The sequence below is a fragment of the Camellia sinensis genome, chromosome 4 (genome assembly GCF_055761805.1).
Source record: "Camellia sinensis isolate YWXY chromosome 4, ASM5576180v1, whole genome shotgun sequence".
In the NCBI taxonomy this organism is placed as follows: domain Eukaryota; kingdom Viridiplantae; phylum Streptophyta; class Magnoliopsida; order Ericales; family Theaceae; genus Camellia; species Camellia sinensis.
The window spans coordinates 21,551,400-21,579,214 of NC_138964.1; the positions used below are offsets into that span (position 1 = coordinate 21,551,400).

Consider the following 27,815-nt stretch of genomic DNA (forward strand, 5'->3'; position numbering starts at 1 on the left):
GCAAAAGTTAGAGCGCAAAAGGAGAGAGTTAATACTCGAGTGAACCTGAACCGAACTACATAAGGCCTGATTTCCATCGTCGGGATACGTAGGAAACTTCATCCTGAAGTTCGGTCGTAATCACCTCCAACTCAATTGTCTTGTCCATGTCTCTAATCAAGTCATCTTCGTCTGTTCTTTATTTGAGAGTTCGGTTGTGATCTTCATTCCAGGAAAAAGAACTAGTTATAATGCAGAGCAGTGGTATTCAAGCAAGGGCAATTATGATCTTTTGATTCGGGGTTATACATCTTGAGAATTGATTCTGTGTGTGTCAGGTGGTGATCATTTTTGAAAAGTTTTTGGAAAGTTTTAATAAAAGTTGATTTTGTTCAAAATTTTACCTTGTACAACCTAGACCATTTTTGCACCAAAAAGAAAATTCTTAGTGCTCACAACTTTAATTCCATTGATTTCAACATAAAGTTCTCCAACTCTCCGATACAAATCAAAGTTGTTTTTATTACATCATAAAAACTTGAAAAGAAAGGTCAAAGTAATAAACTAGGGGCATAGGTGAGTCAGGTACTCCTGCAGCCTCAGCTTGTACTTACGGAAGCTTTTGAAGCCAAAGTAGGCCCGGTTTGTTCCTCATCCTCGAGCCGAGCCAAGCCGAGCCAAGCACTCGCTAGAAAGAGCATAACTGAAACTAGGGGCAGGGGCCAGAAGTTCCCTTGTCCTCTAGGCAGTGAGGTACCTAGCCAAGTGTGAAGCATGAATCGGGAATAAAGCCGTGTATTCTATCCCCTCCTCTGGGCGGGTCTGATTATGTTTGAACTGACGTCTAAATCGGAAAGGGAAGTAGAACACACAATGTGTAAGGCCAATCAACTGTATGTCAGGCTGCCGAGACATGCTATAACTCATCTCGATAAGATTAAGACAGGGGCAACACCAAGCTTTGTCAATTGCAGACCTGCTGCACATGCAATTGCACCACCATTCCTCGTTGGAAAAATAGACTAGCCGGTAGCGAAAGAAATAAGCTTGAGCTGAGTACTTGGGGCAAGAGTCCACTATCTTTAGCTTATCCATAAGCCATACCTAGGAATGGATGAAAAATAAGAGGGATTAAAGAATAGAGAGAAGTATGTTGAGAGAAATGTAAGAAAAGGGCTTTGAGAGAAAAATAGAGCATAAGTGCCGAGTGATGTGAGAAACAAATATGAGAAATGGTGGGAAACAATACCTGAAGAAGTAGTGGACTCCACGCAAATCTGGTAGTCTCTCGCCGATGAAACGCATCTAAGCCCATCAGGGTCTCGGCTAGCGCCAAACCAATGCAACTCTTACCTTCTTTCAGACCTTGGGCAACTTCGATCAATCAGATATTGGATCCGCCAAAGCTAGGGGTAAAAGGAAGTGAGCAAGCATACATAAGTAGAGGGCATGTTGTCAAAAACTTCGCCAGAGAAGGTCTACTCTGCCACCGACGTCAGAAAATCGATGAATCAAGCTGGGTACGTCTAGCTCTTCGTTGTGGCCCAAAGATCGAGCCATGTGCACAGTAAGCCCACACATACGTCCCAAAGCTTGGGCGTGGCCAAAACGGGGCTGGGGCATGATTTTCTCATCACGCTGGGTTTCCATCAATGCCTGAAATTCTTCAAGAGATGGGCACATTTCTTGTGCTCTGAAGCGAAAGACGTGTGTAATCGAATCCCAGCATTGGGCTGCAGCACGGAGGAACAGAAAACAAAGTGGAGTATGACTCAGCGAAAAATGTGCATTTATGCCGAAACCCCGAAAATTTACCTTTTCCGTGCCGTCTAAAGTAACTATCCAATCTGCGAGCTTCTTGGCAAGGAATATCTCTGTTAGTGGAAGAAATAGCGGCTGAAATAAGGTTCTGGAGGAAAAATATGAAGTAGAGCCTTTTGTAGAAGATAAGGCTGTGAGTGGAGACCAACTGTCAACAATCTAGAGGTTTCTCGCACTTGTGGCAGTCCACCTCCTCTGGCCAGTAATTCCCACCTTTGGCTAGCAACTCTCCTTTTTGGCCTGCCGTTTACCTGTGTGCTGGGTAATGTTGGCAGGTTGTGTTTTGTCTTGATCTTTGCGTGTTTTAAGGTCTTGTTTTGAGTATTTTGGTTTTAGCAAGTGTATTTATTTGTATTTGAGTTGTTTTTGCTTTGTTTATTGAGTTGTATTTTGTATTTTGGTTATTGGCCAGCTCATTACCTAATTAAGAACGTCATGCCAACACAAGTGTTCAGTATTTGTTTTCAAATTCGATTCCATGTCCATTTCATGCAAATATGGTGTTCACGATGCAAAAATAATAACACTTTTCATAAAAACTATGAGTTTTTATTTTGATCATGCTTTTTTACAAAAGAGGAGCACAAGTTTCAAAAGCAAAAATAAAACCTATCTGATGCTATACATGTGCTAATGCTACCAAACAAAAAGAAACTAAGCAAAAAGTGCAAAAACATCAGTGCCGGTCATCTCAAGCTCGAGAGGCCCTCTTCGTCCTCTTCCTCGGAGGGGACTCACCTCGGGTGCCCCTATTCCTGCCTTGACTGTGGCGTGCATCTCAGCCGCGTGCTGCGACCTGCCTCTCTCTCCTCCTTGCTACTGGAGGAGGTGTTGCCGGTGCTGGTGCTGCTGCTACCACTGGTGCCCTCGGTATAGATGGAATATGAAAAGAACAGTTGTCAACATATCAGCTATAGTGTGTGTATCAGATATAGGCATAATATGCAAAATAAGTGTCATGCAGAAATCAGATACAGTATGAGTATAGTGTGCTAATGTAGTGTATTAGTGCAGCTTGGGAAAGACTACGGTTGAAATGCCAATGTATCAGTACAAATATGATAGCATGATGCACAAACCAAGTTAGTAATGAAATGCATGCTGAACTGAAGGAAATTACCTGGATATTGTGGAGACCAAGAAGCATCTCCCTCCTCTACACCATACCCATCAGAGAAGCGACCAGCTCAATGAGGCTCCATATACACTCTATAAATGCTTGCAAGTGCATTTGGATGATCAATGTATGGGATAAACATATCTAAAATGGAAATGTGGGGTGCAAATTGTAAAGTGTGGTCCATACCTGAGACGTGTCTTGAACTCCGACATACTCATGCCCAACCTCTGCCGGCTCAATCAGAATCTAGTAAGCAATCCTAGTCGGCCGTCAACATGCGAGCGCAGTGGGAAGCTCTGGCCAAGGGGTAGTCTGCTCAATGGGGGGAGCCCCTCTAGTATGGGCCTTGGTCACCCGAGTTGTTTCACTCGTCACAAGAGCCCTTGCTCCCTCACTTGTGTGAGCACCGATCAGAGGAGGCATAAGGTGGGTCTGAATAAATGTCATGTAATTGCCCTCTCCTCTAAAGAAGTCAGTGTCTAGGTCTACCATGAACTGTATGACTACGTTAACTGGTAGGTTATCCGCTGTCCTCATAGACGCTGGGGGTGGCATCAGAATGACTGGATCAGGCAAGCCCACAGTCTGGCGAACGAATCTCTCTTTCGAAAACCAAGCCCAGATGATTGGGCCCTCCAGCAGAATCCAGAAGCATGATGTATCCCAAGCTCCCGTATATTGGTCTCTCACCCCGGCTGACATCATCGCCCAAGGCTGCCACGTGATCTGCAAGTAGAGAATGTATAGATTGTTAGTCGCCGTCAGTTACCAAAGTATGAATCAGAATAGTAGTAAAGCAAAAAATGACTATGAGTTTGGGGTTCCCTCGTGGGCGGCCACTGTATCAAAGTAATGACGGAAGAAGGCGAAGGTCTCATGACTCCGGCGCTGACACAGACCATCGTACCCTCGCGAGTAAGGGATAACAAGGGGGAGCTCCTCCATAGGCTCTAGAGCGAGGGTTGGAAAATATACGTAAACCCATAACTACAAGGAAAGGGCAGCAATGGATCAATAGTGTCGACAGATATAGAAAATGCAAAGCAGAAAGCACAGGGTATGAACAGATACATAAACTGCAAAGTAGAATGCACAACAGTATGAACAGATATAGAAAGTGCAAAGCAGAAAGCAAAACAGTATGAACAGATATAGAAAGTGCAAAGAGGAAAGCACAGGTGTTGAACAGATATAAAGCAGAAAATGTGAATTAAAAAGTATAAGTGCAAAGAGGGAAGTGATATGCATACCTCCCAGACGCTCCAATAGCCTCCGATCCGCTTTCCCCTCATGCGGGAGGTGGAGCTTATATAGCTGTAAAGGGTGACGAGGCCAACTCCGTCCCAGTCATAGAATCACACCCGGGGCAGTGTCACCAGGGTGGTCAGTAGGTATAAACCCACAGTGTTCCACCTGTTCGAAAACATGGTGGTACCAAGGACAAACATCAGAAAGCCCTGGAGTACTGCACCACCTCCTCCGATGTCTCGGGCTTACTCCTGCCGAACTACTCAGCGAACCAACTGTATCTCACCATGGTCGGTCGGTGTAGTAGTGGGCGTGCCCCCAGCAGGTGGATCCAATTATAGCTTACTAAAATATTCAATTATATTCCCAAACACACAAAATTTAGCTTACTAGCCTACTAAATTAACCAACTTTCCAAACGACGGCAAAATCAAATAGTTCAATTATAAACTTAACATAATGCAAATATTATTCGTAATGATTCTCATTAAAATTGGAATAACTGATATTATTAAAACTAAATACTAAATCCCATTAAACAAAAACATGGCTTTTTGTATATTTTTCTAACATATACGTATGTGTGTATTCGGCATTTGAAAAAAGTTTATTAAAAATAAAAAAATAAAAATTAACAAAGTATTAAAAAAAATTCACCAAAAAAAAATACTAAATATAAACTCAAAATCTGATTTTAAAAACTAAATAACCAAACAAATTTGGATTTTGGTTTTTGCACATTGGCGATTTCATAACCATTTCGATTAGCAGCAGGTTGAAGTTATTTTGTTGGTCAAATTGATTGATCAAAAACCCACTGCACCCAATTCGGCCAACATATAAAGATAATATACTTTTTTCAAGCACGCACCTTTTTTTAGTAGCTGAAACATGAGTAATAGGACTCATTAAATCAATAAAGAGTAGCTAAAAAAAAATAAAAAAATCAATATAGAGTGACACATGAAAGGATATACATAATTATATTTTTCATAACATTACTATTGGCTAATAGATACATCAAAACATCTATTTGCAGTCATAACATTACTATTGGCTAATAGATACATCAAAACATCTATTTGCAGAAATAATATAGCGTGAAATGTGAAATAATAACAATTTTAAATTTTGTTGATTCAACCAAAAATATCAAAAATAAGATTCTTCTCTAAACTCGTTAATTTATGAAGAATATCGAGAATAAAGACTCAACAATGATTGATTTTCAAAAAAAAAAAAAAATACTTAAAGTTGGAACACCGAGCATAAAAAAAAATTGAAGAACCCTAAAGCTTACAAATAGCATTTATAAGTAAAAGCAAACCTAACCTAGTAAGAAACAATCAGAATTAGTAATTTTGTAGTATCCGAAATAAAAATAAGAAAATATAACAAAAATTATCAAAAATAAAAATATTACAATAAACAAAAAATAAAAATAAAAACTACTAATATATGCCAATACGATAATGGCAGAATTGACGGGATTGAATTCCAAGGTCTATGGTAGGGGTAATGGAAGTTACAAATATTTTCAAAAACCACAAATTCTCAAAATTGAAGGCCTAACGATGAAATTTGTCCAAAATTTGCTGGGGACCATGAAAATTTGATGGACCATGTTGTGAATCGTATTTTGCATCAACCCACCAAATTTTACTCAATTCCAAATCTGACCCAATTTTTTCCTTGCTTATGTATTTACTGCAAGAATTGGGAGGCCATGCATACTACATCAAGTAATGTTAAGGATCGAGAGTTCAGACATAGAAAAATATCAAAATAAATAAATAAATAAATAAATAGTTTATAGTCTCAATTCATTCTAAATTTGAATTTTACCATATAAGATGTTAGTGTATATTAGTGTATCATTATGTAGTGCATTATCATGTTAGTGTAGCATTATGTTAGTGCATTATGTTAGTGTAGCATTATCATGTTAGTGTAGCATTATGTTAGTGCATTATGTTAGTGTAGCATTATGTTAGTGCATTATGTTAGTGTAGCATTATGTTATTGTTCATAGGCATCCAAGGCATCCTCTATAAATAGAGTGCCTTCTTTGTGTAATAGACATGTACAATTCATAGAAACAATTGTGCCTCTCTCTCTCTCTCTCTCTATTCGCTCATCTCTATCTTCTCTCACTTTCTCCAATTATTATTTCATGGTATCAGAGCACAGTGTTACATTTCTGGCAATTTGCGATTTTGGTGTTTAGTCCCATCCACAGCGGCACTACATCAAACCACTCGGAATTTCCTCACGATTCCAACGGCACCAAGCCCGGCCTCAGAAAACCTTTCACGCGCCCACACGCGCCGCCAGTGTCCACTGCGCGTCATCATTTCCGCCACCACTCTCACACGCGCCCGCACGCACCATCCGTTGTTTCTCCCTTCCGACACGCGCCTACACGCGCCCACACGACCCGCGGCTGACGTCAGCCCTGCCTCTCCCGTACGCCGCGCCTGCTACTGTGCGCCTCTCGTGCGCCGTTTCACTACTGTGCACCCGCGTGCGCCGAATCTGCTACCGTGCACCGCGTCTGCGCCTGCCGCTACCGTGCACCGCCGCTTCCTGCTAACGTGTTCCTTCCTGCACTCTGCTAACGTGCGCCGCTGACATATTTGCTGACATCATCTCTGTCCAGCATACCTTTCCTGGCTATTTTCGACCTTCCGGACTCACTGGTACACTCTGTTTTACCTAATTTTGCTCCTACAGGTCTATCATATTACTTTAAACCCTATTCAACTAGTATTATGGATCGTCATGATGCCTCCCATCCTATTTCCGTTATTTTGAATGGTTCAAACTATGTTCTGTGGGCCCAAGCCATGTCCTCCTTCCTAAAAGGGAAGAAGCTCTGGCGAATTGTTACCGGGGATGTGACTAAACCGGTGAAAGACAGTGACACTAATGAAACTACTGTTCCTACTGCTACATTTGAAGACCGACTTGAGGAATGGGACAGTAAGAATTACCAAATCATTACCTGGTTTCGTAATACCTCTGTTACATCTATCAGTCTTCAGTTTGGTCGCTTTCAGCTTGACTCTGTAACTACTCCTGCAAAAGACATCTGGGATTTCTTGAAAGAACGATACCAGACTACTGGTCTTGCCCACCAATATCAACTTCAGAACCAACTTCATCGCATGCGCCAAGAATCCACTCAGTCCATTAATGACTTCCTTTCTCAAATGTACTCTGTTTGGGATCAGCTTGCTCTTTCAGAACCAACTTGGCATACCCCTGAAGATGCTGTTTTATTTACTATCTATCGCAACCAGCAAAGGTTGGTGCATTTTCTTATGGCTCTTACTTCCTCCTTTGAGCCCGTACGTGCCTCTCTGCTTCATCGCCATCCATTGCCCACTCTTGAACAAGCAATTTCTGAGTTGCTATCAGAGGAGACGCGTCTCGGTACTCTTCAAACTCATCATGTGGACTCTGTTCTGGCCACTTCTCCGTACCGGCCATCATTTACCCAACGGACCACTGCTTGCCTCTATTGTCAAAATCGGGGTCTTCCTTCAACCCATCTCCTGGTCAATTGCCCCGTCAGATCCTGCCGCTACTGCAACAAACTTGGTCCTGGTCATCTGCAACAGGATTGTTTTCGCAATCCATCCCGATCATCGTCAAATAGCCACTCCTCTCGCGGTGGCTCTGCCCGGGGAAGCTTTCATCGTTCCGGGAATCAGGCTCATCACACTGCTACTACTGCTTCTAGGAATCAGCCTCATCCCACTGCTGCTGCTGCTTCCGGGAATCAGTCTCCCCACACTGATGCTGTCACCTCTGCGGGGTTCTCTGAGTCGTCTGCTCCGTCTACCCCTCGCTTTTCTCCAACGGATGTAGAGGCCATGCTCAAACAACTTCTCTCCCCATCTGGTACACCTCCTCCTACTGCTTTGTCTGTAATCCCAGGTAACTCTTCTTGGTATTTTGACTCTGCTTGTTGTAATCATATGACCTCCAGTTCTACTATCTTTTCTTCCTTCTCTTCATCTCCTCATATTCCCTCAATACATACTGCTGATGGTTCCCTCATGTCTGTCCGTCATGTTGGTACTGTTTCCACCTCTTCTTTATCTATCCCTCAAGTTTATCATATCCCTGCTCTTACCTTAAACCTTATTTCCATTGGTCAATTATGTGAACTTGGTCTAACTGTCACATTTTCTGCTACTGATTGTTTGGTACAGGACCCTCAGACGGGGCAGACTATTGGGATCGGCCGTAAGCATGGACGTCTCTATGAACTCATTCACCTTCATGTTCCTGCCTCTCCTCCGATTGCTGCTCCTACATCTACTTCCTCATTATCTCCCTTTCATCTTTGGCATTGTCGTTTAGGGCATATTTCTGTTAATCGCTTACGGTCTTTGGTTTCTAGTGGACAGTTGGGTCATGTAATTTCCGATAATTTCGATTGTATCCCCTGTCAACTTGCCAAACAACCTGCTTTATCATTTAATAAAAGTACTTCAGTTTCCCTTGCACCTTTTGATCTTATCCATTCCGATATTTGGGGGCCCTCCCCTACTACTACTATGGGGGGATCCCGCTATTTTGTTGTCTTTATTGATGATTTTTCCCGGTTTACTTGGCTTTTTCTCATGAAAACTAGGTCTGAACTTAAACACATTTATTATAGATTTGCCCAAATGGTCCACACCCAATTTTCCAAAACCATCAAAATTTTTCGCTCTGACAATGCTATGGAATATCGGGATTCTGATTTCCTTTCCTTTCTTCAGCATCATGGTACACTGCCTCATCGTTCTTGTGCTGGCACGTCCCAGCAAAATGGCCGTGCTGAACGGAAACATAGGCATATTCTTGACACTACTCGCGCCCTTCTTCTCTCTTCTTCCTACCCTGAAAACTTTTGGGGGGAAGCTGCCCTCACTGCTGTTTACACTATCAACTGTGCTCCTTCTCCTGTCATCCATAATCAAACTCCCTTTGAACGTCTGCATGGCACTCCCCCTCCTTACGCTAATCTCCGGGTTTTTGGCTCTGCCTGCTTTGTTCTACTTCAATCCCATGAACACACCAAGCTTGAACCTCGTTCTCGTCTTTGTTGTTTTCTTGGGTATGGAATTGAACATAAAGGCTTTCGCTGTTGGGATCCTCTCTCTAAACGTCTTCGCATCTCCCGCCATGTCATTTTCTGGGAGCACCAAATGTTTTCCTCGCTATCCTCTTTTCACTTACCCGCACTCTCCACTACTGTCCTGTTTACTAATCCTTCTGTCGATCTTTTCTCTGCTGATTTTGATACAGGTTCCTCCTCCATCGAGACGCCCTTGCTCACTCCTGATCCTGTCCAGCCTGCTCTCCCTGAAGGTCTACCTCTTATTGCCACACCTCCTTCTCCACCGGTTCTTCCTCCCACCGATCCTCCTACGGGTCGACCACGCCGGGTCACTCAACCTCCTATCCATCTTCGTGATTATATTGTTGGATCTGCTGCCTTCTCTACTTATGAACCTACCTCCTATCGTGAGGCTTGTACTAATCCTCTTTGGCAGCAAGCTATGACCGATGAACTACAGGCCTTGGACAAAGCTCATACTTGGGATCTTGTTGATCTTCCTCCTGGCAAGACTGCCATTGGCTGCAAATGGGTTTACAAAATCAAAACACATTCTGATGGCTCTATTGAACGCTACAAAGCTCGTCTTGTTGCCAAGGGTTTCAACCAAGAATATGGTATTGATTATGAGGAGACATTCTCTCCTGTTGCTCGGCTAACCTCTGTTCGCAGTTTACTTGCTGTTGCCGCTGCTCGCCACTGGGGGCTCTTTCAGATGGATGTCAAAAATGCTTTCCTCAATGGTCATCTTATTGAGGAGGTCTACATGCAACCTCCACCTGGGTCCACTTTTCCCCCTCATCAGGTTTGCAAACTACAGCGTGCTCTCTATGGCCTCAAGCAAGCACCTCGTGCTTGGTTTGCTACGTTCAGTTCTACCATTCATGATTTTGGGTTCACCTCTAGCTCCTATGACTCTGCTCTTTTTATCCAGACTACTTCTCATGGTACCACTCTTCTTCTTCTGTATGTGGATGATATGATTATCACTGGTAATGATGAAGCTGGTATTCTCCACCTCAAACAGTTTCTCCACCACCAGTTTGAGATGAAGGACCTTGGTACTCTTAACTACTTCTTAGGCCTTGAAGTCTCTCATGATTCTACTGGTTCCTATTTGTCCCAGGCCAAATATGCATCCGATCTTCTGGCTCGTGCTGGTCTGACTGATTGCAAAACTACCTCTACTCCAGTTGATCCTCAGATTCGTCTCACTCCTCTCGATGGGACTCTTCTCTCTGATGCTACTCTTTATCGCCAACTCGTCGGCAGCCTTGTCTATCTCACAGTAACTCGTCCTGACATTGCCTATGCTGTTCACATTGTCAGTCAGTACATGTCGGCTCCTCGCACTCCCCACTATACTGCTCTACTCCGCATCCTTCGCTACCTTAAAGGCACTCTGTTCCATGGTCTTCACTTCTCTGCTTCCTCCTCTCTTGAACTGCGTGCCTTTTCCGATGCTGATTTGGGCTGGGGATCCTACGGATCGACGCTCCACCACGGGATTCTGCTTCTTCTTAGGGGACTCTCTTCTTGCTTGGCGTAGCAAAAAACAATCCCTCACTGCCCGCTCTAGCACCGAAGCTGAATACCGAGCTCTTGCTGATACTACTCAGGAACTTCTCTGGCTTCGCTGGCTCCTTGCTGATATGGGTGTTTCTTCTTCTGATCCTACCCCTCTCTATTGTGACAATCAGAGTGCCATTCAGATTGCTCACAATGATGTTTTTCATGATCGCACCAAACATATTGAGATTGATTGTCATTTCATTCGCCAGCATGTTACCTGTGGTACTGTTCGTCTTCTCCCTATCGCTTCCGTCGATCAACCCGCTGATATCTTCACTAAGGCTCATCCTCCTGGCCGCTTCAATGATCTTGTTTCCAAACTCAACTTGGTTGATGCTTCCCCTCCTTGAGTTTGCGGGGGGATGTTAGTGTATATTAGTGTATCATTATGTAGTGCATTATCATGTTAGTGTAGCATTATCATGTTAGTGTAGCATTATGTTAGTGCATTATGTTAGTGTAGCATTATGTTAGTGCATTATGTTAGTGTAGCATTATGTTATTGTTCATAGGCATCCAAGGCATCCTCTATAAATAGAGTGCCTTCTTTGTGTAATAGACATGTACAATTCATAGAAACAATTGTGCCTCTCTCTCTCTCTCTCTATTCGCTCATCTCTATCTTCTCTCACTTTCTCCAATTATTATTTCATAAGAGTTGAATAAAGACAACACTTCTTTTTTTTTATAACAGTTTTCTGTATCTAAATTCTTAAATTTTGACAATACTGGTCCATATTCTTCATAAGACTTGCATTAAGTTCTTTTGAATTTGTGTGGTATGGAAGCCCTTATCTCAAAAGGTGGTGGGGAGTGCAAAAAATAGAATGCCTGAACAGTATATTTTCATTTTGTTTACACACTACAAAAGCGTGAACAAAAAATAAGTTTTGATTCGTTTGAAACAAAAATATTTATAATTTTAAGTGAAAACAATACAATTTGTAATATAAAATTTAGAAAATTACATGGGATGCCAAAAAATTATTTATTAAAATGTTGCATAGAAAAATACAACTCCATGTATTTATAATGATTTTTGATCATTTACACTGATTTGTATTTTTTTTTTTATAATTTACAATTTTAAATTAATCAAATTTTTTTTTTTTATAATTTTAAATCAATCAAATCTCGTGTCAAACACTTTATTAATCAAGCTCAAATTGATGAATGAGTTTGGAATGCAAAGCTGAACGAACTCGAATGGGCTGTAAATTGTAATGCAACAGACTCGTATTGCCAAAGAACAAATTAGTTAATTTAATAAAAAATAAATTACAATTGTATTTTTAAAAATAGATTAATTTTTTGACAAAAATGATGAATTAAATAGGTTACGATTATCAAATTAGTCTAATTTTTTGTTCGGATAATATGCACAAAGTGTCTGACAAAATGAATTGTTTGAATTATTGAAATGGCATGACCCCTTTATTGTATATATATATATATATATGTGTGTGTGTGTGTGTGTGTATAATAGCATGACCCCTCTATTGTATATATATATATATATATATATGAGGAGGAATAGACTAGAGGGCTTTGTTTGGGCCAGTGGATCCCAGTATGGATCCTGTTTTGATGATCTGAGTTGTTCAGTTTTTTGAGCACTTTGTGTATTTCATCCATACAAAAAATTAGATCAATTCGATAACTATAACTTATTTAATTTATCGCGTTTGTCACTATAAAAATTGATGATTTATTTTTAAAAATGCAATTGTTGTTTATTTTTTTGTGACAAATATGATAAATTAAATATGCTACAATTAACAAATCGACCTTTTTTTTTTTTTTGTAAATGCAATACATAAAATACCTAACAAAATGAATAATTTGGATCATCAAAACGAGACCCGTGATGGGAATCACGGGCCCAAATCGGGCCCTTCCAATCCAAATGTTAGACTAGTAGCCATTCTGCTCGATATATATATTATTTTTGGGTTTGACCACTCTCAAGTTGATCATCTCAACTTAAAAAAAGCGTTTGGGCTTTTTAGGCCTATTTTAGGTCCTATTTTGGTGATTAAGGCCTCGTCTGGGAACATGCTAATTTAGTAACTTTTTGGCTATTTAACTAAAAAGGTAGGTAAAAAAAACTTGTATGTTTGGGATGACTTTTTGGCTAATTACGAAAAGATGTGCAAAAAGTAGAGAGAAAAGAGAATCTTTGACTTTTTGGTATGAGTTGTTGGCTTTTTGGCTAATTTAGTAACTTTTTGGCTAATTGGCTAAAAAGGTAAGTCCCCAAACGGGGCCTAAGTCATTTATATTTTAGGACTCGTTAAATAAAATATTTATGTAAAAAATCAAAATGAACAGACATTGGTAGTTATATGTATGAATCAATTTTTTTTTTTTTTTTTTTTGGTCAGCAAAAAAAAAAAAAAAAACAAAAAAGGAGAAACCTTTATTGGTGATAAAGCATACAAACGCGTCTAAATTTTTTTGTAGTCATTTTTGTAAAATAAATATAATCAAACATATAACTACTAATGTCTAACCATTTTGATTTTTTGTATAAAAATTTTAGTCAATGAGTCGTAAAAAGTAAACAGTTCACATCACCGAAATCGATAAAAAAAAAAGGCTTATCTATCTAACGAAGACGCTCTATCAAATTGAGATGTCAAATTATAATAAGCTAAACCTCATTTTTAAACATTATAAATAACCCACAATACGTCACGTGGCCAATGCTAAGCCACAAAAGCATAGAAGAGAGCAATAGTTTTTGGTGAATTTCAATAAAAGAATAAAATCTGTATTGAATTCTTCGAGTCTATACAATGATACATCCCTCAGATGTATACACTACCATAACCATCTAACTTGACTCTAGTTCTAACTAATTCTATCCTCAATACAATCTAACTATAGTTAGTTATTGACGAATAGATTACATGGATAACTCTATATACAATGTATGGATATGACTATGAGCGTACATTTTCACAAGCTTAATCTTAAGCTTAAGCATTCTCTCCCTCTCTCTCTCTCTCTCTCTCTCTCTCTCTGTCAATCATGTCCGTGAGGAGGCTGTACAATGCTTCTCTTATGGGAGCTCTGGCACTGTTAGTGCACTTATGCATGGTTGATTTGGCCATTTGTTCCTCGAACTTCACAGACCAATTAGCTCTCCTCAGCTTCAAATCATCCATCAAAAATGATCCCAACAATGTGTTGAGGAACTGGACGAAAGAAACCAATTTTTGTGGCTGGGCTGGGGTCTTATGCAGTCGACGTAGGCAAAGAGTCACGGGCTTGCTCCTTCGCAACATGGGTCTCGAAGGCACCATATCTCCTCATGTTGGTAATCTTTCTTTCCTCCAATTACTCGATCTTAGTAACAATAGCTTCTATGGTCATCTGACAGATGAAATAGGCCATTTGCGTCGCCTAAAAACCCTTTATTTATTTCGTAATATGTTAGAAGGAAACATCCCATTGGGTTTACACCACTGTCAAAGGCTTGAAGTGATATCTCTTGCGGGTAATAAATTTAGTGGTAGAATTCCGAAAGAGTTGAGCACCTTACCCTCTCTACATCACCTTTATTTCGGACAAAATAAACTTACCGATACTATTCCACCTTCCTTTTGCAACACTTCAAACTTAGAATTGCTTGGGCTAGAAATGAACCACATTTATGGAAACATTCCAACTCAATTGGCACAACTTCCAAATTTGAAGTTCATTAACCTTGGATTCAATTATCTTACAGGTTCAATACCTCCTGCAATTTTTAACAAGTCTTCAATGGTTAAAATTGTCTTGACTTCGAATGCCTTTTCTGGAAACCTTCCAACAAATAATGGGATTTTCCTTCCTAATCTTGAACTCCTCCTTTTGGATGACAATCAACTAACTGGAAACATCCCTTCATCTCTCTGCAATTCTTCTAAGCTCACTATGCTAATTCTAGCTGCCAACTTGTTTACTGGACCAGTACCAAAACATTTAGGCAATCTAAAACACCTAGAACTTTTGCATTTATTTCAAAATCAACTGACAAACGAGCCAGGAAGTATTGAACTTAGTTTTCTTACAGATTTGACAAATTGTACTTCCTTGGAGGAGTTAGGGGTGGGACAAAATAAATTGAGTGGCACCCTACCTAATTCTATTGGAAACCTTTCAAACTCTTTGCGAAAACTTTCTGTATCTGAAAACCAACTAATTGGTACAATTCCTAAAGAGATTGGTTCTCTGAGGTATGTGAATGTACTTGCAATGGCTAACGATAATCTAAATGGAAACATCCCCTCAACTCTTGGAGAAATTGAAAGCTTGCAAAGGTTGTATGTTGGCGGTAACAACTTTCATGGATCAATTCCAAATGAGATTTGCCTTTTGAGAAACTTGGGGGAACTTTATGCCGAGCAAAATAAGTTATCTGGATCGATCCCAAGTTGCATTGAAAATCTTAGAGGTTTGCAGGTGATGAAGCTTTCTCATAATAAATTGACCTTCATACCGTCGAGTTTATGGAACCTTGAAACTTTAAGGTACTTGAATCTTTCATTCAATTCATTAGGTGGAAGCCTAGATCCAAACATAAGACCGTCGAGAGTGATGGAAATCGTGGATTTATCTTGGAATCAAATCTCAGGAAGCATTCCGAGAGTTATTGGGTCATTTCAAAGCCTAACTTCTTTGAACCTGTCTAGGAATTCATTCTCAGAACCCATTCCCAACACAATGGGCAATTTGATAACATTGGATTACTTGGATCTTTCACACAACAATCTATCTGGACAGATACCTAAGTCTCTTGAGGCACTTTCACATATCCAATACATGAATTTCTCTTGCAATAAGTTGGCTGGGGAGATTCCAAAAGAAGGGCCATTCATGAACCTTACATCACAGTCTTTCATGGAGAATGAAGCACTTTGTGGGAATCCTATTTTGAAAGTGCCACCATGTGCAAGCAATAGTTCCAAGAAGTCGATGATTAAAATTAATCTTCGATACATTCTTCCTGTCATTGCATTGATGCTAATCTTTTCTATTGGTGTGTATATTGTGAAAAGAAATCATGCCAACAATGTCCAAAGTCAAAATCTGAAAGATTTATATGCAACAACGGAGCACAGAATGATTTCATATCTAGAGCTTCGACGAGCCACAAATGACTTCTGCGATGCCAACTTGCTTGGAGTAGGAAGCTATGGCTCGGTATACAAAGGTGTACTTTCAGATGGGACAATTGTTGCCGTTAAGGTTTTAAATTTGCAACTTGAAGGAGCTTTTAGAAGCTTTGATGTAGAATGTAAAGTGTTGCGAACAACTCGACATAGAAATCTCGTTGGAGTTATAACAGCGTGCTCTAATCCTGAGTTAAGAGCATTGGTTTTGCAATATATGTCTAACGGAAGCCTTGAAATGTGGTTATATTCTCATAACTCCTGCCTTAATCTCCTTCAAAGGATTGGCATCATGATTGATGTAGCATTAGCTCTGGAATATCTCCATCATGGTCAATTAGAGCCTGTGGTTCATTGTGATTTGAAGCCGAGCAATGTCCTTCTAGATGAAGACATGGTTGCACATGTTGCTGACTTCGGCATTGCAAAAATTTTAGCTGAAAACAAGACTGCAATACAGACCAGGACTTTAGGTACCATCGGCTATATTGCTCCAGGTAAATGCTTTAATTACCTTTATTTACTTTATATTTCCCATTTAACAGACTTGTTACAAATCAATTTTCTATGTATTTCTTATTAATTTGTTTGGTATGCATGTCTTGAATGTAAATTTTATGTTTTAAGTTTGTCGAAGAAATACCTAGATGGCTTTTGTTAAGTGTCAATATATTGCTTTCATCAAGAACATAATGGGGGTGTTTGGGAACCCACTTTTGAGGCTAAAATAGCCTCATATATTAAAAAAGCCAAAAAGCCTCAAAAATCCTAAATCAATAATCTATATTAAAAAACAAAAAAAAAAAACAAAAAAAAGAGCAGCGGCAGTGGGGCAGCCCTACATTGTCATGATAGTGTGTAGGCACAAAATTGTGACAGCCTAGTCTTTGAGGCTGAAATTACAATTTCGCCCCTTTAAACCAATTTTGGAAAAAGTAAAGTTAGGGACAAATTTGTTATTTCAATCTCAAACATCATTTCAAACACATTTTTCAATACAACAACTCAAATAAAAATCTATCATATCTTCCCAAACACAAAAATTAAAATAGCCTACTAAAATAACCAAAAAGCCGAAAAACCTAAAAAATAGCCACTTCCCAAACACCCACAATGTCAAGTTGAGATAGGTTCAGGCTTTTCAATGCAACTTTAATGTTGAACCACGCACCTAATATTGACACTAATTACTAGATTAATTAGATTACTAGGTTAAAGGATTATCTAGCCAAAAAGAAAAAAAGAAGAAAATATGAGGCAATGAATCATTTTAGAATAAAATACACTAGGTTCCTAAAATATACTTTATGTCATGTTATTTTTGTCATTTGAGTTTTAATTTTGTTAATTTTATTCCTAAAGTTTTCAATTTGAAACAAATTGGTTTAATTTCAAAGGGATTGTTTAAATCATTAAACTAGTAATAACTACAATTATAATCCACGCAGTGTGTTTCATGTCACTTATTTTTCAACAGTCCTCAATTTTGTTGCTTTGGTCACTAAACACTAAATAAGAAGACAAAGCATAGCCTTACAATGCTATTGGAAAAAAAAATGATAAATTTAAAACTTTAGAGCCTCCAGTGATATGACACGCATACTATTGGTACCATAGATGAATTTATATTATTATTTTGTTAATGTTTAGACCGTTGGGTGAAATTGGAGAAGTTTGACTCAAATATAAAAAACTTTATTGACAAAAATTCAAATTTGGTATATTAAACTGACACAAAATGCATATTTTATGGATCATAGGTGTGTATGTTATCCATCATCTTAACCAATTTTGAAATAAAATATTTTGCCTAATTGAGCTACCACCTTAAAATACTATATATCATCTATTTTTTTCACCGTTTTATATGACGAGGATACTTGGCAAGATGTTAGTTGTTTTCAGTAATTTTTTCATAATCATCTTCAAACAAGGAAGTCAATTATAAGTATCCATGTAGATGGCAATATAAAATGGTAATAAAGATCAATGATATATAACAATTTTCATATTTTATACAGAGTATGGCTCCGAAGGACGAGTCTCAACAAATGGTGATATATATAGCTATGGTGTGATGCTTTTGGAAACATTCACAAGAAAGAAACCTACAGATGAAATGTTCTCTGTAGAGATCAACTTAAGACAATGGGTGAGTGCATCACTTCCCAACAAAATTATGGAAATAGTGAATGGTGGTTTATTGAGGATGCAAAATGGCAGTGACATGGTTACCTCACAAAGCATTCTTCTTGCTCTTTTAGAGTTGGGTTTAGAGTGCACCAATGATATACCTGCGGAGAGAGGTGACATTAAAAAGGTTCTTGTCAAGCTGAACAAGATCAAAAAGCAACTCCGTCACATCCAAAGTATTTGACATGCTGACAGAGAGTGTTTGGTCATAGAGTTTTCTGGAACTCATGGAAAAACATAGCAAAGGCAAAAGGTACTAGAGGCGTGAGTTAGTTTGTGCTCGGAATGACGTAAAATTTAGTTGAAACACTGAAAATGACGTCACGATCAATATGCATCTATTTGTTATGGCATACGATGAATTTCAATCAAATTCTAATATTTAGGCCTCCAATTTTGCGGCTTCGCTATTTTTGAGAATAATTGATTCATTAATTACTTGGTGTAGACAAATCCGTTTGAGATTAGATTTGTTCCAAAATATGTAATTTTTATTCTAGTTTCTATATTTGAGATTAGCTCAAATCTTTCTATTTTTGGTAATTTTCATATTATCTTTGATTTAAGCTTGATTAGTGAGTATTACCTTAGCTTATCTCCTATTGTATTGGGGCTTGTTCTCTATAAATAATGGTAGTGAGTTTTAGGGCAGAGCATCTTATTTTGAGAGAAATAATATATGTTCAAGAGAGAGTATCTCTTTTATGAAATTTGTAGTTAATCTTTGCATTTGAGTTTCATCTCATTATTCTACCTTGCATCACATGCATGTACATACACATACACATACACATACACTTGCAATATTTTGTGTATGTATTCTATTATAAATTTTCGTAATATCAACTACAAAATATATAATATCGTCACAAACTAGAGTAACAAAAAATTTCGTAACCAAACCACAAACTTTTGCAACTTCAATCACAAAATTTTAGACATTTTGTAACACAAATTTGTAACGAGATTACACATTTTATAATTAATGTCATAAAATCTTTTAATAAAATTGCACATTTTTGTGTTGGGGTGCACAACACCATAGGATTTCCAATGTCTTAAAGGACATGGTACAATTAATCCTTTGTTTCAATTGTTCCATCCTCTTGTACCTCTGTAGGTCCTTTCAAACATCTATGAAAATATTCCTCCTGTTGATTCTAGTAGTTTTTTTTTTTTTTTTTTAACAAGGCGATTGGTAAAATCAAATATTATTATAGTTTGTAAGAATACTTATGTGTGACCTGTGTTTGAAGGCACTCCCACCAAAAAGAACTGATAATACTAATTGCAAAGTAATATTCTACAAATATATAAATTAAGTTCCATAAGTAGTAGCATTTGAGCATATGAAGAAGTCCCCTTTTCTCCCTTCCCTCCAAGAGTACTATCCATTTACCTATTTTTGGGTAGAGGTTGATTCTTGAGAATTGTGATCCTCTCTTTTTCAAAATTATAATAAAAGATCTCCATTACATTATTGAAGAATTTGTAATAATTTTTTTTATAAATTTAAAATATTGATAAATTCTCATTACTATTTTACAATTCTTAAATGATGTAATGGAGATCTTCCATTATAACAATGAAATGGAGAGGATCTCCGCCCGATTTATGACCGGAACTTTCGCATCAAAGTTTTACCGTCCTAAGCAAAATCTGGTACAAAATACCAAAGAAGCCCACTTCAATAATGCTTTTGGGTACCAAAGAAGTCCTCTATAGAGTACTTTGAACAATGAAGGCAATTTGTTTAGAGATGATCATTTACTGTACCCCTTCAAAAAAAAAAATATTATTCAAAAGTTGCACTCAAATAACAAAAACATATAACTTAAAATGGACATCAACACAACATTTTTTCATAATAAATCTAAAATATTTTATAACTTCACATCTAATAAGATTCAATTGAGTGCATTCAAACTATTTAGAGAAAAAAAAGGTAGGCTACCAATTTTCGTACATCCCTGGAAGATTACATCCCATAGTAAGCTGCCAAATTTCTTGGTCTTTCGCATTATCCAACATCCAATTGATCAATGCAATTGAACCAATATAATGAAAAAAACATAAAGCAATTTTAGAGCTTAAAAACAGTTTAAAAAGATATTGTTCTAAAATATAAGCAAAACAACTAACGTACCTTTACAGTGCAATACAAAGCTAGATATTGGGTTACTTCTTCTCTCCACCACTTCTGAGAATGAAAAAAAAATGCAACAAAAATTTAAAAAAGTAAAATAAATTAGAAAATCTATATATTGATTAAAGAGCAATGTATTTCGATAATCAAGCAAAACAACCAAACAAATGAAATGTTTTTAACAAATTTATGGCTCAATAATGAGTCAGCCAAGAATCAGCCAATTCACAACTTGATTTGTACGCCCAACTAATTGCCACCTTTAAGAAAAATTTGTGAACCAAAACCCAACTAATAAGCACTTCTAAGGTAAAGACAAGGGATCATATGAGTGAATTAAGTTTAATAAAACAACCAAAAACTTGGTTAAGGGGACAACCTAAAAACCACCTGCAACACCTACTACTCCCTCTCTTCCCACCTGTAAAAAACCTGATTACTGGTTTATAAACAAATGCAGATATGAAGAAAAAAAAAATGTGACTAAGAAACACCTTTTTTTTAAGGGGACAAAGCATGACGACATCAACATGAGAAAAAGTATATGTTTACAAAAAATAAAAAATAAAAAAAAATAATTAACATAAAAAAAATGCACAACAAAAAACATGATATACATTCAATATACCTTGTACCAAAATAGAAAACTGTAGCCAAGGTTGAGTTACAGTCATACAATTTCAATAAAGAGACACAAAAAGACAGTGACAATTATTGGCCATTGGATTACACAAATACATCCTGACCATTGAATTCTTTAATTTTGAAAAACTGGACACCAGAGCAACCGGTTGACCATCTCCAATCCAATATTAACGTATTCTCTCTCTCTCCCTCTCTCTCTCTGCTTTCACTCTTTTGTCACTCTTGCTCCCTCTCCCGCTGCTACTCACCCCTTCGAGTGATCTCTTCCCCTGCTCCTCTCGCTCTTTTCTCTCTCTACTGCGCTCATTCGTCTCTCTTCGTCTGGCTCGACTGACTACGGGTTCTAAGTGGTTGTTCGGTTAAAACGCTAAACTAACCTAGTAAGGCTCCGTTTGGTTTATGATAAAACAAAAGAAATATATATTTTTTTTAAGAGCAATCAACAATGTATACCTCCCTCTGATTATTCTGAAACGCTAAACCCTCTTCTAAAACTCTCTTCTTCTCCATTTTTTACTCTCTTTGGATATTTCTGAAAACATCCCTCTTCTAAACCTATACTCTCTGATTTTTACCCTATTTGTTGTCTCTAGTGCTTTATTTGGATTTCTATTCCATTGTCTCTTGGCTCACACTGATTCAAAATTTGTACTGAAGCAAGGCTTGGTAACGATTTTGTTCTATTTTGTTATTTATATATCTCGGTTGACATTCTTAATGAAATAATGCTTTTTTACATTTATTAATATAGTATTTTGTAACCATATTGTTGCTTCCATGACTTGTTCGTGAGTTGTTGCAAAATATTTTATGAGAAATTTTGGCATTAAAATTATAGGGCTAATTATGTTATTTGAATTTTGATTGAATTTAAGATGTTAGTAAAAATGCTTAGTTTGTTAGCTATTTACACAAATGTATTTTGGAACTATATTTTCATTGCATTTAGATGTTGAAAATTTGTGATTGACTATTCCAATTTATATTTAGTGATATTCACATGAAGCAACTATAACTTGTGGTGGGACCTCCAGTTTGTAAGTTGGGGCAAATAGTTATTCCATGTCACGCCCTAAAAATAGACTCATTATAAATTTGTCACTGACACGCAATATTTAAAGTAAACAATTCATTATCTCATTCATCAGAGTATTTCTAAATAAAAGCATTACATGTAACATCAAATTAAATGCCCTACGGGCTTACATCTTTCCAAGCCAACGCTTGGACACAAAAATATGAGTTCTAACTCAAATACAAGTAAAGCCCTAGGCTTGAATGTTTACATGTACTATCAAATCAAAACAACTAACTGAAGATAGTCTTCAAAATCCAAAAGTCAAATCCTTCCAAGCTAAGTCCTTGGAGGTAGCTTATCACCTGAACTTGAAAATGATGTTCCCATAAAGGGTGAGCCACAGCCCAGTAGAAAAATACTAAACCAAATATAAGCATTGAATAAAGCTATAGCATTCAATAGATGGTTAACCGAGATAATCAATTGTATCATTATACAGTCTCATGACACTAATGTTTAAGACACATTTCACTTTCCATTATTATCAACATGGCTCAGAACCTGGCCAAACTTACAACAGTGAACTATATATCATATTCACATTACTTTCAATATCAACAAAACAAATGAGACTCAGGCTCATATCAAAACACTTCATACTTCCCGTTTGATACACATTGTAGTACTGTATCAATAACATGTAAAAACACTTCAATATAATAAGCACACATAATAGTGATGCTAATGGAGTCCATCCCCTATCTCCTCCCTAACAAAATCTGGTTTAGAGGTCCATCCCCTATCTTCCCCTAAACCGTGGAGTACATCCCCTATCTCCTCGCAAACAATATGCATATGCAATGCTCAATCAATACATGTAATTTCTGGATTAATTCAATAGTCTAAATTTATGACTTAAACAAATTGATTAGTTTCAATTTTCCCTAATCCACATGCAATGTCTACAACAAACACGACTATCCTCCACCGATAGCCCAAAACAGTTATTTCTAGACTGGAAATAAATATATCAACAATTCAATAGGCGTGTGATTTTAATTATCCAACTACACCATTTAATCAATGAATTCCTCAATTTCATGCATTTAACCAATTTCCCCAATTTCCTTAAATTAATTATACCCATTAATTTATTAATACAACTAGGGTTTTTCCCAAAATTACCATAGTACTCCCAACATATCAGAATACCAAAACTTAGAACAAAACTTATTGGATGGAGTAGGAAATCCCTACCTCGAAGAAAATAACCCAAATGGAGAAGACGGAGATGAAGACCCAAATTCCAAAGTGCTTCAAACCACCAAACGTTCAGATTAAATGGAAGCCCTTGACTCACTTTATCTTTTTAATAAAGGACTAAGGTTAGATACTCACCCTAGGTAGATCAATTCTTAGAGAGAAGACAGGTTTAGAGAGAGAGAGAGAGAGAGAGAGAGAGAGAGAGAGAGACACTCTCAAGGGGCGGTTTTTAAAAGTTAAGAAAGAAAAGTAGGTCAAAAAGTGACCCAAAAAGTGAAATCTCGGACTGATGTAGTCGACTCCCCGCTCGAGCGTCCAAACTCCCGCTCGAGCGTCGAATACGCACTCCCAGTACTTTTGCAGAACCAGGTCCCCGCTCGAGCGACCAACTCCCCGCTCGAGCGACACTCACACATTTACGCTCGAGCGTCCATTCCCACGCTCGAGTGTCCAGCACTGCACAGAAAATACTGGATGGGTGATAATCCCGCTCGAGCACCAAAACTCCCGCTCGAGCGGACAAGTAACAAAAGAAACCCCGCTTGAGCGTCAAACTCCCGCTCGAGCGGACAGGTCAAAATCTGGGCAACTACTTTTGGCATCTAAACTCAACCGACCTGTAACAAACCTGCCCACAACATCCTATAACTCAAATACAAAGAGATTAAAGGACGACAACAACCAATATATAATGACAGGATCCACGGAACCTAAGTCCGGATACAATAATCTGGAGGGAAAAGGCCGGGGTCGCTATAACCTCCTCTCCTTAAAAGAATTTCGTCCCCGAAATTAAGCATAAGGTTTTGAAAACAAGTTCTTCTCAAATTCCAACAATATGATAACTCAAAATAAACAACTTGACCCAGCACCGGCCATTTCATCTCTTATCAAGAGGCATTTCACAATATGTAAAATAACATAAATTTTCACCTGCATTAACACTATGCAATTTTCTTTCAATTTCAACAATTTTCATTATATTCAACATATGCAATGTTCCATTAAACTTCCATTTCGAGACAAGTTCCAACATATTTCCATTAACCAAAACATTCTCAATGTTTTACAGCTTAAGACATATATAAAGCTCTAAAGTTTAACAATATGACAAAATCTAAATACAAAATTACAAATCGATAAACATGTCCGGATATTTCTAGCGGACTTCCAACTCACGTTCACAAGTGGCTTCCTCCACCCTGTGATATTTCCACAAAACTTTTACCAAGGGAATGGTCTTGCCTCGCATGACTTGATCCCGCCTATCCAAGACCCGGACCGGTCTCTCCTCATACGAGGCATCCTCATCTACCTCTAAATCGGTCCAATCCAATACATGTGATGGATCTGGCTCATACTTCCGATGCATACTCACATGAAACACATCATGAACTCCGGACAACTGCGGTGGTAAAGCTAACCGATAAGCAACCTCGCCAATCCTCTCAAGGATCTCAAAAGGACCAATAAACCGAGGGGATTACTTCCCACTCTTCCCAAACCTCATTGACCCCCGCCTAGGTGATATTTTCAGAAAGACATGATCACCCACTTCAAACACCAAAGGTCTCCTCCTACGGTCAGCATAAGATCTCTGACGACTCTGGGCTGTTACAAGCCTCCTACGGATAAGTTCAACTTTTTCCGTCGTTTCCCTCACCAACTCTGGACCCAACAAAGGTGCATCACCCACCTCGGCCCAACAAACTGGAGACCTACACGGTCGGCCGTACAAGGCCTCAAACGGTGCCATACCGATACTAGACTGGAAACTATTGTTGTAGGCAAACTCCACCAAAGGCAAGTGCCTCTCCCACGACCCATTAAAGTCAAGAACACAACCCCGAAGCATATCCTCAAGGATCTGAATAGTACGCTCAGACTGCCCGTCAGTCTGCGGATGATAAGCCGTACTAAAGGTCAACTTGGTGCCCAAGGCACTCTGCAAACTCTGCCACAACCTAGCAGTAAAACGAGGATCTCTATCCGAGACGATCGTCACTGGGACCCCGTGCAATCTCACTATGTCCCGAATATACAAGTCGGCAAGATGGTCTACCGAATCTCTCACGCGCATAGGAATGAAGTGCGCCGACTTAGTCAACCGGTCCACAACCACCCAAATGGCGTCACTACCCCGCAGAGTCCTCGGAAGGCCTACAACGAAGTCCATAGTGACATGCTCCCACTTCCACTCGGCAATAGGCAAGGGTTGTAACAAACCCGCTAGCCTCTGATGCTCGGCCTTCACTTGCTGACAAGTAAGGCACTTAGACACGAAAGCTGCCACATCTCTCTTCATACCCCGCCACCAAAACTGGTGACCCAAATCCCGATACATCTTAGTGCCTCCCGGATGCACCGCAAGGCGTGAATGATGAAACTCTCGGAGTACCTCCTCTCGACAAGAGTCCGGCACAAACAGACGGTCTCGGTATCTCACACTCAGGTCGGGATACACCGTCAAACCCTTCTCAACCTTCCCACCGAAAATCTTCTCACGGAGGGATTCTACCTCAAGGTCACCCCCCTGAGCCTCTAACACTCGAGTCACAAGTGTAGGCTGAGCAGCAACAGAAAACAAGGCCGCAGCCTCAACGGATTCGCCCAGAAGCAAATCAAACTCCCCAAGTGCACCCAACATCTCCCATTCCCGGATGGCTATACTAGCTATGTCACCAATAGATTTCCTGCTAAGGGCATCGGCCACCACATTGGCCTTCCCCGGATGATAATGCAACTCGAAGTCATAATCCTCAATAAACTCCATCCACCTCCTCTGCCTCAAGTTCAAGTCTTTCTGTGTAAACAGATATTTCAGACTCTTATGATCCGAGAATACCTCGAACCTCTCACCATAAAGATAGTGCCTCCAAATCTTCAAGGCAAATATCACAGCTGCTAACTCTAAATCATGCGTAGGGTAATTCTTCTCGTGAATTTTCAACTGACGTGAGCCATAGGCAACTACTTTCCCTTCTTGCATCAACACACAACCCAGACCCTCTCGTGAGGCGTCACAATAAACTGCATAACCCAACCCCCTCTCCGGAATAATCAAGACTGGAGCAGTGGTCAGTCTAACTTTCAACTCCTGGAACGACTTTTCACAAGTCTCACTCCATACAAACTTGACTCTCTTTCGAGTCAAACTAGTCAAAGGTGAAGCTAACCTGGAGAAATCCTTCACAAACCGGCGATAATACCCAGCTAACCCCAGAAAACTGCGGATCTCAAACACACTCTTAGGCTGTGCCCAATCTTGCACTGCCTCAGTTTTGGATGTATCAACAGACACCCCTTCCCTAGAAACCACATGGCCTAAGAACTTCACCTCTTTTAGCCAGAACTCACACTTCCCAAACTTAGCATAAAGCTTATGGGCTCTAAGTAACTCAAGCACCACTCTCAAGTGTTCCTTGTGCTCCTCCTCCGAAGGTGAATAGATCAGAATGTCGTCCACGAAGACGACTACAAAACGATCTAGAAATTCTCGGAATATCCGGTTCATCAAATCCATAAAGACTGCCGGTGCATTGGTAAGCCCGAATGGCATCACCAGAAACTCATAATGGCCATACCGCGTACGGAATGCCGTCTTCGGAATATCCTCCTCCCTGACTCTCAACTGATGATAACCCGATCTCAAGTCTATCTTCGAGAAACAATGGGAACCCTTCAACTGATCGAACAGATCATCTATACGAGGCATAGGGTACTTATTCTTAACCGTAGCCCGATTCAATTTCCGGTAATCGATATAAAGTCTCAAAGCACCACCTTTCTTTTTAACAAAGAGGGCAGGTGCTCCCCACGGCGAAACACTAGGACGGATATAGCCCTTATCTAGCAACTCCTCGAGCTGAATCTTCAACTCAACTAACTCGGCTGGGGCAAAACGGTAAGGTGCCATAGAAATTGGCGCCGTGCCAGGCACTAGGTCAATAGAGAACTCGATCTCTCGATGCGGTGGCAAACCAACAAGGTCCTCGGGAAAGACGTCCGAGTACTCACAAACCACACTTGGCAACACAGTCTGAGTCTCATTACACTCACCACTTTCAAAGCTAGCACGTAGACCACTAAGCTCACTTCGCCCTCGCGAATCATACCCCAGTGGCAAAACACTACCAACCCGATCCCCTAGAAAATAAAAACACTCCCCGCTCACGGTACAACAAGTGACCCTCTGGCGGTAGCAATCAATTACTGCCCGGTATGACGATAACCAGTCCATACCCAAGATAACATCAAAGCCCTTCATGGGCATAACTACAAAAGGAAACGGAAGTCTATGATCGGCGACCTCTATATCACAACCCCTGACACCCTGTTTCAAGATTAATTCACCCCCAAGAGGTGACACTACACAAATAGGGGATGCTAACTGCGCTAACTCCAACTCCAAAACAGATGCAAATGTAGCAGACACAAAGGAATGAGATGCACCCGTATCAATCAAAACACTAGCAACCGAGTTACAAAACAAGAAGGTACCTCTCACAACTGATGGTGCCGGCACAAGATCCTGC

The 27,815-nt window shown here is 39.3% G+C and overlaps 1 protein-coding gene and 1 long non-coding RNA gene across 2 annotated transcripts; one reads left to right on the forward strand and one right to left on the reverse strand.

Moving 5' to 3' along the window:
* Positions 1-13,833: 13,833 nt before the first annotated feature.
* On the forward strand, positions 13,834-18,809 carry LOC114269078 (uncharacterized). The gene is made up of 2 exons (XM_082924441.1): positions 13,834-16,512; positions 18,037-18,809. The coding sequence occupies exons 1-2, from the start codon at positions 13,890-13,892 to the stop codon at positions 18,390-18,392; spliced, it is 2,979 nt and encodes a 992-aa protein (XP_082780567.1). The 5' UTR covers positions 13,834-13,889; the 3' UTR covers positions 18,393-18,809.
* Positions 16,329-20,411, reverse strand: LOC145824517 (uncharacterized). The gene is made up of 3 exons (XR_014366100.1): positions 20,355-20,411; positions 18,251-18,309; positions 16,329-16,464 (listed from the first exon to the last, which is right to left on the reverse strand). It is a non-coding gene; the product is annotated as an uncharacterized LOC145824517 (long non-coding RNA).
* Positions 20,412-27,815: the final 7,404 nt, after the last annotated feature.